The 14618-nt window shown below is 38.6% G+C and overlaps 1 protein-coding gene across 23 annotated transcripts in view; it reads left to right on the forward strand.

The window, feature by feature from the left end:
- The window catches only part of EPB41L3 (erythrocyte membrane protein band 4.1 like 3), a 119574-nt gene that overhangs the window by 80369 nt on the left and 24587 nt on the right, over positions 1–14618 (forward strand). For 12 of the 23 annotated variants that reach the window (XM_089517076.1, XM_089517082.1, XM_089517083.1 and 9 more), the window contains 3 exons: positions 1049–1224; positions 6806–7011; positions 13771–14334. In XM_089517076.1, the coding sequence (XP_089373202.1) occupies positions 1049–1224; positions 6806–7011; positions 13771–14334 (946 nt within the window). The remainder of the gene's footprint in view (positions 1–1048; positions 1225–6805; positions 7012–13770; positions 14335–14618) is intronic. The other 11 variants (XM_089517084.1, XM_089517085.1, XM_089517087.1 and 8 more) reach the window with 3 other exon arrangements.

The raw sequence follows: 14618 nt of genomic DNA on the forward strand, positions 1-14618 counted from the left end.
CCTTTATCATTTTCTGATTAGTATTATTTGTAATACTTCACATGATGAGCATTAAGTGCATGGAGAATTTTAATGGCACTAAGATTATGCATTTGAGGTACTAGCAGAAATGTCACCTGTTACCTGTGACAGAGATGACATTGCTACTGATGTGGGAGAACAGCTGTTACAGAAGGCATTTGTTTCAATCTAGACTTTGATCCGTTTTTAAATGTCAGATAGGGGGTTGTGATTAAGGCCCTGTGCAGACTGGCCTTAAAGGCCGGCTTGGGGGTGGAATCGGGGCGTATGACACATGCATAGACTCAGCCCTCAGGATGGCGTGATGCCATGAGCCGCTCCAAATAGCACACGGCATCATAGCACTCTTCTGACACTGTGTCTACATGACATAACACTGAAGGAACGCCGTAAATCTATGGCTATCATGCTTTTTGCACCCTGCAAAGGCCAGATCGGAGCCACAGCATGCGGTTGCCACAACCCTGATTCCACAAAAACGGAGGTAGCTGGGTGACCTTGGGCAAGTCAGTCTCAGAGGAAGGCAATGTCAAACCTCCTCTTGCCAAGAAACTCCATGATAGGTTCACCTTTGGGTCACCTGAAGTCGGAAATGACTTGAAGGTACACAATAACAACAAAAGGTCCATTGAATGTAATGGACCTATTCTTACTGTGTATCTTGAAGTCACTTTCAAATTATGATGACCTTAAGGTAAACATTTCCTATGGCTTTTTTGACAAGGTTTGTTCAGTGAGGGTTTGGCATTGCCTTCCTTGATAATGAAAGAGTGGGACTTGCCCAAGTCGCCCAGTGAGTTTCCATGGCTGAAATTTGAATCTTGATTTCCCGGAGTCCTAGTCCAGCACTCAAACCACAATGTAACACTGTTTCTCATAATGTAACTACACGTGGATAGATTTGCACAGGATTGCATTATGTCACAATATATTTCTTCATGTCAAGTATGTAAAATGTAGATTTGATTGAGAATTTTTAAAATAAAAATACCAGCTAATTTTCACAGTCATTTGTGTGATATTCTAGGCTCCTCCTCCCTGAGGCTCCTCCCAAAAAATTCCTTACCCTGGGTTCCAAGTTTCGCTATAGTGGAAGGACACAAGCCCAGACAAGGAGAGCCAGTGCACTGATTGACCGCCCTGCACCTTATTTTGAGCGTTCATCAAGCAAACGTTACACTATGTCTCGCAGCCTAGATGGGGGTAAGATATTCTTGTTGGCCTTTATTTGGACTTCTAGCACAATTCCTTTTTTCTCGAAAGAAAACACTTTGTAAACATCTTGTAATTTCATGTCCTTTGAACTTCTGCTGGATGACATTTGTAAGTATATGCATGACATTTCATTCATTATGAGATGACCATGAAATAAATATTAGCCTTCTGCTTTTCCTGGCTTGTTCATGTAGCAGTGCACAAAAACTGTGGAACAAATCTCAATCCCTCCCCATCTGTTCCCTGAGTAGCCTTTCCTCTGCTACTGAAATTCTTGCTTTCTTTTTAAAACATTAATGTATTTCCTCCCTGTTCCCAATGTGGGACCTGCTCCCCCTTTTTATGGTGCCCCAGCCAAAGTAGGAGAGAGGATCCATTTGGTGTCTTATCACATACATGCAGGAATAGCCATCAGAATACTTTTTTAAAACCAAATTAGTGGCAGTAAATTTTTCTGGCTGCAAGAAACAAAAACATGAGTTGTCTTATGATTTATAGAGCTCATAAAAGAAGGGAGCAGACAAATCTTTGTAGAAATATCAGTGACACAAGTCCTGAAAATATTCAGACATGTCAGACTGGAATTCCAAATTTCATCATGTTATTTATATATTTTTATTTGTATTCTACCTCTCTTCCATGGATCTCAAGACTGTGTATGTAGGGCTCCCAAATGGATGTCCAATCAGTCATAGAGTAGCCCCAGATTTGGTTCACTTCACAAATTGCCATTTCATAGACCTTTTGATCATATGCTTTTAGATCGTTGTTAATTGGTATCAAATTGGCTTTAAGTTATGCCAGCCTTATGAATGAGATACCTTCATGACACCCTATTATTAACAGCCAGGCAATACGTTGTGCAAATCTGGACCCATGGCTTCTTTAATTCATTCAATCCATCTCTAATTTGGTCTTCCTTTTTTTCTTTTTCTTTTTTGCTGCCTTCCACTATACTAGGCATTATAATCTTTTCTAATGAGTCATGTCATATCATGACATGTGCAAAGTATGGTAGCCTCAACTAAACTCAACTAAATTTTGGGTTCTAGGGAGAGTTCAGGCTTGATTTTTGTCTGTCCATGCTATCCCTCAAACTCTGCTCCAGCACCATATTTCAAATGAGTTGATTCTCTTCCTGTGAGCTTTTTTCACTGTCCAACGTTCACAACAATTTGTAAAATTTGGAAATACTGTGCCATTGATGACTTTAGTATTTAATTATTAGATATGTAACAAATTTTAATTTTTAATTGTTTTATATAAATTATACTTTAATATCATTGAGTCATCTCTGCCTCAGATTTTTTACACAATAGATTTAAAACTTCATGGAAAGCCTTTTGCTAAGTTTTGCTTTTTTTAAAAAAAAATGCAGCATAAAATACTTTAGACTTTCCTTCATGATGTACTAAGTGGTTTCTACCTGATACAGTTGGTTACATCATTCAGTAAGCCAGCCTTAAGAAAATGTTTTCTCTATTCTACAATTACGTATTTTTACAGAGATTTCAGACACATTTGTACAAAAATAGCATTTACACCTAGACTTCTGACCCCATTTTCCTACATGACTTTATGTTGTATGCAGTGAGCAAAGATGCTCAGCTTTTGAACTTTTCTGTCCTTTTTTCTCTTGATGACAGAAATCAGGAATTTGCAGCTCTTTAGAATTAACCAGGCATGATGCTCTGAAATATAAACTTATCTAACCAGTTTTCAGTATAATATTATTTAATTGCAGAGAAATAATAGCCATGTCATTTGTCTTTCAATAAGTTGTAATTCAAAAATCTGTACTTTTAAAATGAATGTAGCTGTGACGATTTCTTGAACTTTGTGACAAATAGGTACTGAAGATTAGTGAAGGTCAATGGAAATATCTGTGATCCAAATAAATTAGTAATAATCCTTGTTGATACTTGCTGAAATAGACAATGTGGGTGCTTGTCACTCATTAATGTTGATCCTTTGAGTATTAATATGCTTCCTGCTGGTTACCAAGCAACTTAAGACCTTACTGCTAAGCATGCTTCTCAGAGAACAAAGTGTTCTCAACATTATTTTTCTTTTGATTAATCTGTGATATTGTAAGCATGTCCTTCTACAAAATGTTTTTGTAAGGGCTACAGGGGCTATAGAATACATTTATTTTTAAAGCAAGGTTAGCTAGATGGTTAGTCTATATTGGTCTTCACATTTTGGAGTTCTCTATCTACACACACAGTCTTAGGCAACAGTACTTCCCTAAACTGGAAGCTAGCTGCATTGAAATGCCTAGTGCAGTGATGGCGAACCTATGGCATGCGTGCCAGAGGTGGCACTCAGAGCCCTCTCTGTGGGCACATGTGCTGTCGCCCCAGGACAGAGTTTGCCGGTGTTTGTTACTAGAAAGCCAGAGGGACATGGCACTTTGCAATAAGTAAGTGGGTTTTGGGTTGCACTTTGGACACTCAGCCTCTAAAAGGTTCACCATCACTGGCCTAGTGAGCTTACATATAAGTAAGCATGTATAAAATTGTATTGTAAACACCTCCTAGTGAATTACGTTTAGCCACACATTAAATGTAGCTTAATCCCTTCCTGGACAGTAAATTTGATGACAGTTTGTCCTTTTAATATATTAACCAACAATCAGAGTTGTTATCAGACAAGGTTGTGTCTCGTATGCATGTGAAGATTTCATTACAGTTCATTGGACAGAACATAAACCACTTTTAAAGGCAAGTAGTGTTTAAAAAGGAGTTGGGCAGAGTACGAGTGATAGATGTATTTGTATGAATGTATTGCGTATGTTTTGTAATTTTGTATTGTTAATGTTCTTTTTTTGTATTTCACTGTTTTTAATTAATAAAATTTATTAAATTTAAAAATAAAAAATGAAAAAAGGAGTTGGGCAGAGGCAGCCATAAATCAAAGAGAGGTGCTTCACCCATAAATTGTGGGATGCTGGACCTGTTTAGCTCATGAGCTGCTCATGGCTTTATGATATGGTAATCAAACTTGTTGAAAGGAGAGCTGGTCCAATAAACAGAATTTATTTCTATTTTATTTAAAAGTAAAATTTAGGTTTCAGCTGCATTGTGTATAAAGTAACTAGTTTGCCTCGCATAGTCCAACACCTAAGAACAAATTTAATCACATGAATTGGAACTATTCATGTATAAAATTACTGTTAAACCAATGGTGTAAGTGTGCTTCTGGCTTTTTGAAAAGTATTTTATTTGCATTCTGTTTTTCTTCCAGTTAGTTCCATATTGGGGCAGGGGCACTAACCTACAATAACTTTGTGAAGTGGCTAGGCTGAGAAACATGCACAAGATCATCCAGTGACACTGAAAGCATAGTGAAGATTTCAATCGCAGTTTCCAGAGTCCAAACCAATATTCAGTGTAGCCACTACATCACACTCTTGCACAAGCACCTGAAAGGTTTTGCACTTTTAAGTAAAGTTGTTGTTTCTGTTCAAGGAAAATTCTTCATGGAAGAATGGTGCATATAATTGTTCTTAATGTTCCCTTCAAATTCATTGTTCTGTTCTCGGCTGGAATGCATGTGTTTGCTTTACAATTAAATGATGGTGTGTAGAAAAGTGCAACTAGAGGCAATTATTTTATTATTTCATTTAAAAGATTTTTACACTGTCCTTCAGTAAACCTACTAGTGTAGCATACAAGAAAATGATTTTTAAAATACAGTGGTGTACAGTAGAACAATAGTACAGTTGAAAAATCCAGCAACAATATGTTTGATTTCCTTCTAAGTACAGCTCCATAGAAAGTTCACAGATCCATTGGAATGAAAACATAAAATTCTTATTAAGTTCAGTCTGTTGAAACAACAACAAACAACCTTCAGAATCAACCATTCTGAGGCTGTTTTATTGGGAAACACCAGAGAGGACCAAACTAAACGAATAGGAGGCATGTGGTGGTGATGGGGAGAGTCTGATCTGGTCTACAGTCCTAGTTTGAATTAAAGAATCATGATTTCTATATACAATCAAGGAAAAGTTTCCATGCAATCTGGCACAAGACCACATCAGGGGCCAAAGGTGAAAGGGCCAGCAATACCCTCAACCTATGGCCCCACTTGGTGCTCTCGCCCACCTTTCCAAAATTGTGCTTTTTGTAATATTTTAAAATTATACAAATATAACATCATGTCAGTCTTGTAAGAAACCTGTCCTTATTCAGGTTATAGGTAATAAAATGAATATTTTTCATGCAAGAGCAAATTATTTAGGAATATCTGAACACTGAATATTTGGAAGACATTGTCATACCTGGATAATTGATTAGAAATTCATATTGCCTGAATCATGTAATTCCATGAATTGCACCCTTGAGAGTGTTCATATAGATCTATCTGATACAATTCTGAAACTCGTAAATGGATTAATTTACCTTAGACTGAAAAAAATGTGGAGGAGGATTGTAGATATACTGTATATACTCATGTATAAGTCTAGAAATTTTAGTCAAAAAGCTGCCTCTAAAAACCTAAGTCGACTTATCCACGGGTCAATGTAAGTATTGTACTGTACTTTAATTCTTATTTTAAAAGGAACCATCTCCTTGTGAAAAGCAGGAGTGTCATCTGTTCTGAAAGCATTCACACCCCCTTTATATTTTCTCATCCATGAAGCCTTTAGTATGCTGGCATTTTGTATATTTTCTGGCACTGTTTTCCTTTGCTTCATCCTTTACATCTTTTGTTATACACCCCTAAGTTTTGCCTTTGACTTATCCATGAGTCATATCAAAATCCATAAATTTGGCCCCCAAACCTGCCCTCGACTTACACATGAGGTCGACTTATAGCCGAGTATATACAGGATATGCATTTTGTGTTTCACAGATACTCTACATTTTGTATGTTTCACAGATGCAAATTAATTAATCAACTGAAAGCTATTTTATTGGTTCTCTACATTGGTTTTATATATTCATTTTCTAAAACTTTACTTTTTTTTCTCTCCAGTGAATTAGTAAACTTTCTTTGGTTCTTTGCTGGATTTTTAGATTGACAATATCCTGCATTTTGGCTTTGTTTGGTTTGCTTTGCATCTGGTTACTAATGGAAATTATTTTTAAACCTTCCATGCTGTATTCATTGCTAGATCTGTATTTTTACTTGCATTCTGTTAAAGAATGCTGAAATCATTTCAGTATTTTGATATAAAGTATTCTACCAGCAAACACAACAAAAGTTGAGAAAATGTTGTGGAGCATCTGCATGTGTGTGTGAATACATATAAATCCTTCAAATGATATGTGCTTATGCATACCTATTTATATATTAATCTGATTCCTTTGCAAATTACTTACCATTTTTACATGTTTCTGCATGTTTCTGAAACATGACATATTTTCTTTTCTTATTTGGCAATTTGGCTTACACTGCAGTCCTATACTCACTTACCTCTAAGTCCAGTTGAACTAATTAGGGGACTTGTTTCTAAGTAGACATGTATAGGATTGCACTGTTAGTCCACAGTCTATTTTTATTTAGCTTTGCAAAGTGATTTCTTTCAGATTTTACTTCTTCAAATTATATTTGCTTTTAGCATCAGTGAATGAAAACCATGAAATATACATGAAGGATTCTATGTCTGCTGCAGAGGTTGGTACTGGCCAGTATGCCACGACAAAGGGCATCTCTCAAACCAACTTGATAACCACTGTGACTCCAGAGAAAAAAGCAGAAGAAGAGAAAGACGAGGAGCAAGTTAAAAAAAAGAAAGCAGAAGAAGTCACTCCGGTCTCAGCCAAGGTATAGTTTTGAGGTTTTTATTTTATACCACTGACTAAGTAGGAAGTTCCACAGCAGGTGTAATAGAAAAGAAGATGAGAAAAACCATACATAGTCAGTATACAGTAGTACATATATATGTGTGACAGTTCTATTTCATTTATCCCAATGTGAATATGGGAATTTAACACTGTAAAATGAACATGCTCTGTTTTCTAGAGAAATGTGTCACTTTTAAACAATTTGAGGAACTCTCTGTAAGGAATATTAATAATTTTGCAATTGGGAACAGAGGTGGCTTCCACATTTTCTTTGTTTTTTAGAAGAACAGAACTTCAGTTTTTAGATTAGTTTTTTTAAAAGTTTGCTCACATTTTCCTTGTGTTTTGTATTGCTTATGAGAAGTTTGTCTTTGTAGGCCTTATTAACTATTTTGGGTTTTAAAGGGCCCGAACAAACAGGCCAAAATAAAGCTGCTTCAGGTGACTTTGTAGGTATGCTGTTTAAATGACACACGCATCTTAAGAGGCCAGAAGCTGCGCCAAAGCTGCACTCCAGTTCTTAGGACTGGAGCGTGGCTTTGGCATGGCTTCTGGCCTCTTAAGACGCATGCATCATTTAAATGGCATACCTCCAAAGTGTCCCGAAGCAGCTTTATTTTGCTCTGTCTGTTCAGGCCCATTTAATTGTATCTGGAGTGTTAAGCTTTCTCTGCTCTTTGACTATTGATGGTCCTTAGTACTCTTAGCATCATTGAAATTCTTGTGCATTTTAAGTGTAGATGTTTGTATTCATCACATTTCATCTCCTTATCACATTGCATGTGGAATTATGTGAACTACTGTAATTCCACCTCCATAATAAATCAAACAAGCTCCAAAACAAGTAGATCCTTCTTCAGAGCTTACTGCACAAAAAGGGGCAGGTGCAAATAATAAGCAAGTAACCCATGAGCCTTTAAGCCTAATTCTATAGATATGTATATCAGTACAGTGCTCAGACTTGTCTCACCTAGCAAAAACAGGATGCTGCTTAGTGGAGTTTCAAAAGCAAATCCATGCTGTTAAAGTGTTTATCAATTTCGATCCTGTTCTCTGTCACCAAATATAAGGCATGTAAATTTTTGCCAGTGTATTTCACAGTAATTAAGCTACCATTAGAATGCTACATAAATTTGTTATCCTAGTTTGATCTGCCATTTGTATGTTACATCTGCAAGCACTCTTTCCCAAAAGCTCTTCACCTCAGATTTGGACTAGATCTGTTTGCTGTATCCATATGGATACAGTAGTGCTGCTATTCCAATATGACAGTCTGGGATTGACTGTTTATGCCAGTCCAGTTTTGTCAAAGATTATCATAGCATTGTTCCTTCTCTGGCTTCTCTGTTTGTTGGATAGTTCATGCAATTGGTTATAAAGATTTCACATAATGTAGCTATTATCTGTTCTTATTTTACAACTGCTGTATTGGTTTGTTTTTTTAATGTTTTTTTCCCCGTCAACTAAGTTTATAAGAATAAACGTGACAGCATTCAACAGTGCTCCTACAGTTTACCTAAAAAGTAAAAAATGAAAACATTTGCAGCTGCACAACTGCACTGAAAGACTGTCTTGCCATGCAAACTGATCTGAGATTTCTAGTGATTGGATTAAGACCAGAATCTAACATCAACTGAGGTGAAAAGACCCATCAGCAGATCCAGAAAGAGATGTTTTCTCTCCCTACACTGCCCCTCTGCACTCTGGAGGGCTGGAAGAGCACACTTCCATATGTCACATATGGAAGATTTGTGAATAAGGCAATTGCTTTCTTCTGGACCAGCTGTTGGACCTTCTTTGGTTAACAGGTCTATACTGTTGAATTTGGCCAATGTTTTGAAGCTGTATTAAACAGTTAGAGATTACTGAAGCTATGCTTTTATTTAGTACGGAGAGAGATAGGAGATTATCACATTCCGTTTAAAGTGCCTTATGTCTGACAGGATAGAGGTGCGATTAATTTTTATAACGGGTCGTATCACATTTATGCGTGGCCGGGCGGATGCAGCCTGTATACAGCCAGGATGTCAGCCAGGCTTATTCTGTGGCTTTTCAAGGACAGGATTTTCCCATTCTTGAAAACCTACAGAATAAACCCAGCTGGTATCCGGGCTGCATTTGCCCTTTCACAGGTGATTGCGATAAAACCCATTTTTAAAATTAAAAATCCCGTCGGGGATAAGGCGCTTTAAACAGAATGCGATAATCTTTATTGAGATATATTATCTCAACATTACATCCTGACTTTGGTATTACTTCTTTTTGTTTAGCTTTGGGGGATTTAAATTAGTGCTTACTCATTGTTTGTCCATCCCAGAAACAGTTATTCCAACACATTAACCATCATAGCCCATGGTGAAGTAAGATGGGGTCTGGATTCCAATGAGAAGACCAGAAAAATATTATAAGATAGCAAATGTATCTTTTGGGGGGTAGTCAACAGTATTTTTATAGGCTACAGCAGACTGGGTGCAAAGAGTTTCATGTATGAATTTACTAAACTGGTGAGCTCACTGTTCTGACAGTGCTAGTTCCCTGATAAGAACAGAGGAAAGATAGACTGCATTCAGTCTGTGCCCTTTTGTTAAAGCAAGGATGGGCAACTTGTGGCCTCTATGTATTGTTTGACTGCTGCTCCCATCTTACTTCACCATTGGCTATGCTGGGCAAGGCTAACGGGAACTGCAGTTCAGCATTTTGAGGGGCATGAGTTATACAGCTGTACTTAATGCACCAAGAACACCATAATCATTAGATTGCACACTCATTGAAGTCAGTGGAGGATATGACTGGGGAGGAGGATGGGGGTGGTTAAAAACAGAATTGAACCCTTCACTTTATTTTTATGTTTATATCTAGCTTTAGGTTTATATCTACTGTGTGGCTTCAGATTTGTTTGTACTTCTGAATTCTCTGTATTTTTAGGTTACAGTTTTTGTGTTTTTAGTGTTTTCCATAGCAGTGAAAGCAGATACTGATTTAAGCTTGTAGAGCTAGCATGGTATTGTGATTTGAGTTTTGGATTGTGATTCAAGAGATCAGGGCTCAATTTCCCACTCAGCAATCAAAACCACTGGGTGACCTTGGGTGAGTCACACACTAGAAAACCCCATTATAGAAGGTTCACTTTAGGTTCACCGTAAGTCAGAAATGGCTTGAAGGCATACAGCAACAAAGGATGTTCTTCAGTTAAAGCAGCTTACAAAATATAAAAAGCATAAAAACAACAATTAATCATTAAAAAAACATTTACAGCATGCTGAAGGTAGAAGCAAAAACAAAAACACAAAAGAATCAGAAGCAGTAGTCAAGAAATAATATGAATTAACAAAGTCAAATTCAAATGTCTTAAATGGCTTGCCTCTTTGGGCCTGGCAGTTCCATGTATAGTTCCCACAACACACTGCACATTAACGCATTAAGTGAATACAGATTAACTTTAGTGAATTTATTTGGGGATCTGAATCTTTACATTCACAGGAATAAAATCAGTGCTGGGACAAGAAGAGTTACATTTGGGCAGTGATGGGCAACATATGGCCCTTCGGATGTATCTGAAAGCAACTTGTGTTATCGCTCACTGTTAGCTCAGCAGAATAGTCCTGATAGGAGTTCCAGCCCAACATCTGAAGGGCAACACGTGGTACACTCCTGTGTTGGGATCTGCTGTAAAATTAGAAAGCAAATTAAAATCTAGCCTGTGTCTGCTTGACCCCTTTGAATATTTCTGGCCACAGTGTTCCCAGCATGGTACTGCAAGTAGAGATGTACCCATCAAAGCCTATGCTGGTGTCCATGGGACGATATGAGCTTTTTTAATGTAAAAGTTTGTCCACATCAACAGGTACCTGCTTAGCCTGAGACTTCTTTTTCATAGCATATGACACAGCTCTTCTGTAACAGAAGGGACAGTTCCCATTGTATGTTGGATGCTAGCCATAGGAGAGAAAATTGAGAAATTGTTGGTGCATCTAGCAGTGATACCTTTCAAGTAGGTGGAGAAGGAAGCAACAAAGCAACTGGGCTCCAGGAAAACAACCTGGAGGCAATGTGACCCTGGAGAGATCTGGGCAGCTATGCAGCAACACTAGTTGTTAGTCGGGAAGACCACTCAGAGAGTAGTAGATGGGGATAGATGATTTCTTAGCCTCCTGAATTGTGCTGTTGGTGGCAACAGTATTTCATTTGTGGGTCTTTAACCTGCATAACAGTAGTAGGGGAGAGCAGATAGAGGGAAGGGGATATTGCTTGAACTATTTCTGGCCCTAGAAGCCTGTGGGGCACATGGAATGGAATGTGTGAACAGAGGAAGGGAGTTGGGGTGAGGCTCATTCCGCATACCTCATAGTGATGGCATTGCTGCATCGGGCAAATAGCCCTGTCTTGGCTTGTTTTTTTCAAAGAGCTGACTAGTGAAAGAGCATGGCCAGTCTAGTCTCTAGTACCATGGAGATGGTTAGGAGGAGAAAGAGAAAGAGGAACACTGTTCACTTCCCACAAGTGTCTCCTTAGACCACTTTTCAAACTTTTCATCCCATGATATCCCATTCTGTTCTTTAAAGCCTGAGTGTGGGAAGAGGGGTGAGAAAAAAAGCTGCTGGGTTACTGGTGGTGGGTTAGAGGTTACTGGTGAGAGGCCACTGTTCATAGGAAAGAAGAGCCCTGAAGACACCTCATTCTTTTTCTCTTATTGATTTCCTTCTTTTTCTCTTCATCTTCTTAGTTGTAATCTGTTCTCTCCCTGTCTTTCTGAGATCGACAGGCACTGCTGCCCAGAACCAAATGACACCAGTTTCTTGCTTTCCCTTTTTCCTTCCTTTCCTTTCCAGCTTTTCACAGCCACAAGCACTGCTTTTTCTTGCAATTTAAGAGGGCAGATTAGCTACCCCGTCTCTGCTGTCCCTGTGTCTTTTATTTCCCAGGAGTTTGGTTTTCACCAAGTAGCAAAAACTTGGAAGGAAAAGCATTTCTGAGCATTTACAGACTGCTTTTCCCTGACTACCTATGTTGACTGCTTGGCATGGCAGAAAAGGCTTTGCAGGGCCATCATCTAGCTTACATGTAGCCTTCTTGGACATTGCTGACCTTCCAGTACCCTTTCTCTGAAAATTCTGGGCATGGCCTCTGTTGTGGTAGACTCTGTAGTGGCAGAAGTAGAGATAGGGGATTCAGTGGGAGAGAGGCTGACTGAATGGCTGTTAGAAGTGCAGCTGAAAAGGTTGCACAGCTCCACGTTGGCCTTTTAAAAGCATTCTAGCTCTGTATATTGCCATTCAGTCATTTTGAAATGTTAACATGCTAGCCCTATTTCCTCTGTTACCATTTCCATCACCTCTACATGGGGAGAATGATGGCCTAAAGGGTAATATCAGAATTTAGTGAAGTATCCATTTTGGTGGGTTTTTTAAGACTACAAGGGCCAGTGCCAAACTGGCTGGGAGCCTATAGGAGTTGTAACCCAAAATATACCATATCTACTTGAGTATAAGTCGACCTCATGTATAGGTCGAGGGCAGGTTTGGGGACCAAAATTATAGATTTTGCCATGATCCGTGGATAAGTTGAGGGTAAAACTTGGAGGCACCTTCAGTGTGTGTATGTGTACATACAGCAAGAGGGACTCTGAGGTTGTTTGTTTCAACTTTGGTTTCAGCCAGCCAGCACTGGCAGGAGAGGGTCTCTGTTTATTTACTCAGGACTCTTTCTGCTTGGGGCAAGAGAAAAAGTTGACCTGGGATTTGGACACAAATTTTTAGACTTATGGACAAGTATATATGGTAACTTTTTCAGTATCTGAATATCATTTACTATTTCTCCAGATAAGAAATTTTTCAGAACGAAGATCTTCCAATAATTAAGATGTTGCATGGTACACTTCTTCTGTTCAGGGTTCCAGCCATCCAGCAGCCATGCTCTGTTCTAGGGTACTCCATTTCATTTACCCCATTATCATTTTCTTCCAACAGACACTCAGCATTTTGTATTCACTGTGCATGCTCAGTCCTCAATGAGCCAATAGGGGGTTGATCAAATTCTTACTGTCAACAAACAACAGTTTCCAGCATTCCTTGGGAAAAGGTGGCTTGGAAGAACAGTTACACTTTCACCCAATTGTACCAATTTTCTCTTCCATTTTCTGGTTTCTTCTAACCATGTTTTATAGTGATGACCTAACTGGGCAAATTATGGTATGCTAATTTTGAAACCATCATCTCATGTGAATTTGGAAACAATGGTCAGCACCAGCCACAGTTGTTGAACTGAGATATCTTGAGAAAGTGTGATTAGAGCAACCAGCAGATGGAAGAGGGGAAGAAAGAGTTTGTTAAGGGAAGGAAGAACTGTGTAGGCCTGTAGCTTGCTTCCAGTCTTTCAAAGTGTGGTTTATAGGATCATCTGAAAGTGAGCTTTGGGCCTATGAGTCTTTAGTTTGTCACCAAATGCAGTATTCCTGTTTCCACAGTATCTGCATTTTTTAGTATATCTAAACAGAACAAAACTAGTAGTATCATTTGACATATGGATTGACTTTCAAATTTGCTTTGTTGAACTGCTGTTCTTCATTTGAATAGTAATTACATGCAGCATGGGAACTGATATAATTTTAATCCAATGAATAAATTTGGTTTTTTAATCATGTATAATTATTTTTTTTATATGCAGAGGAAATGAACTAATTAAAACTTTCTTTTTGTCCTTTTGCTCTTGTACTTTGCTGCTCTTTCTTCTCTTTCATCAGCCACCTTTGCTGGGCACTGACTCATTACCTCCCTCACCATCCTCACAATCTGATCCTTTTGCATCTTCAGTAAAGCTCCGTAGGAGATGTAAGGAGAGTAATCGGAAAGCATTAGATTACGAGTCATCCAAAAATACTGCTCAAAAGCATGGTGAGGCTGACTTGGACTCTGATAGAAAAGGAAGAGTTTGCTCAGTTGAGCATGATGCAGCATTTAACTATAAGCAAAAACCTGGAAATGGTGGGACATTGTTTTCCTTCTCCTTGCAGCTTCCGGAATCATTCCCCACTCTCCTGGATGACGATGGTTATTTATCCTTTCCCAACCTCTCTGAAACCAACTTTCTGCCACAAAGTGTGCAGCATTTCCTTCCCATTCGCTCACCCTCCCTCGTGCCTTGTTTCCTTTTCATCTTTTTCTTTTTGCTTTCTGCCTCTTTCTCAGTGCCATATGCTCTTACTCTCTCCTTTCCTCTGGCTATGTGCCTCTGCTACCTGGAGCCCAAGGCGGCCTCCTTGAGTGCTTCACTTGACAATGACCTGAGTGACAGTTCAGAGGAAGAGGTGTGTACCTCGGCACCGAACACACTTTTTTTGTGTTCATTGCTTCAGTCCGAAACAGTGTTAGAATGCTGCAGTAGTGGTCCTACTTTCAGAGCCTCATTTCTGTCTGTGCTGATATGTTCAGAATTATTAATTTTTGTTGTGTTGAGAGTGTAGTTTGGAGCCCCAGGGTCAGGCACAACACCATGTGTACAATGTAAAGATATTTACAGATTTCTACAAATCAGCTTTAAAAGTTATTTAAAACCCAGTATTTTGTTAACTGCATAGCCAAAAAAGCTTCT

The sequence above is a fragment of the Sceloporus occidentalis genome, unplaced genomic scaffold (genome assembly GCF_023333645.1).
Source record: "Sceloporus occidentalis isolate IW3139 unplaced genomic scaffold, rSceOcc1.0.p SCAF_3, whole genome shotgun sequence".
Classification (NCBI taxonomy): domain Eukaryota; kingdom Metazoa; phylum Chordata; class Lepidosauria; order Squamata; family Phrynosomatidae; genus Sceloporus; species Sceloporus occidentalis.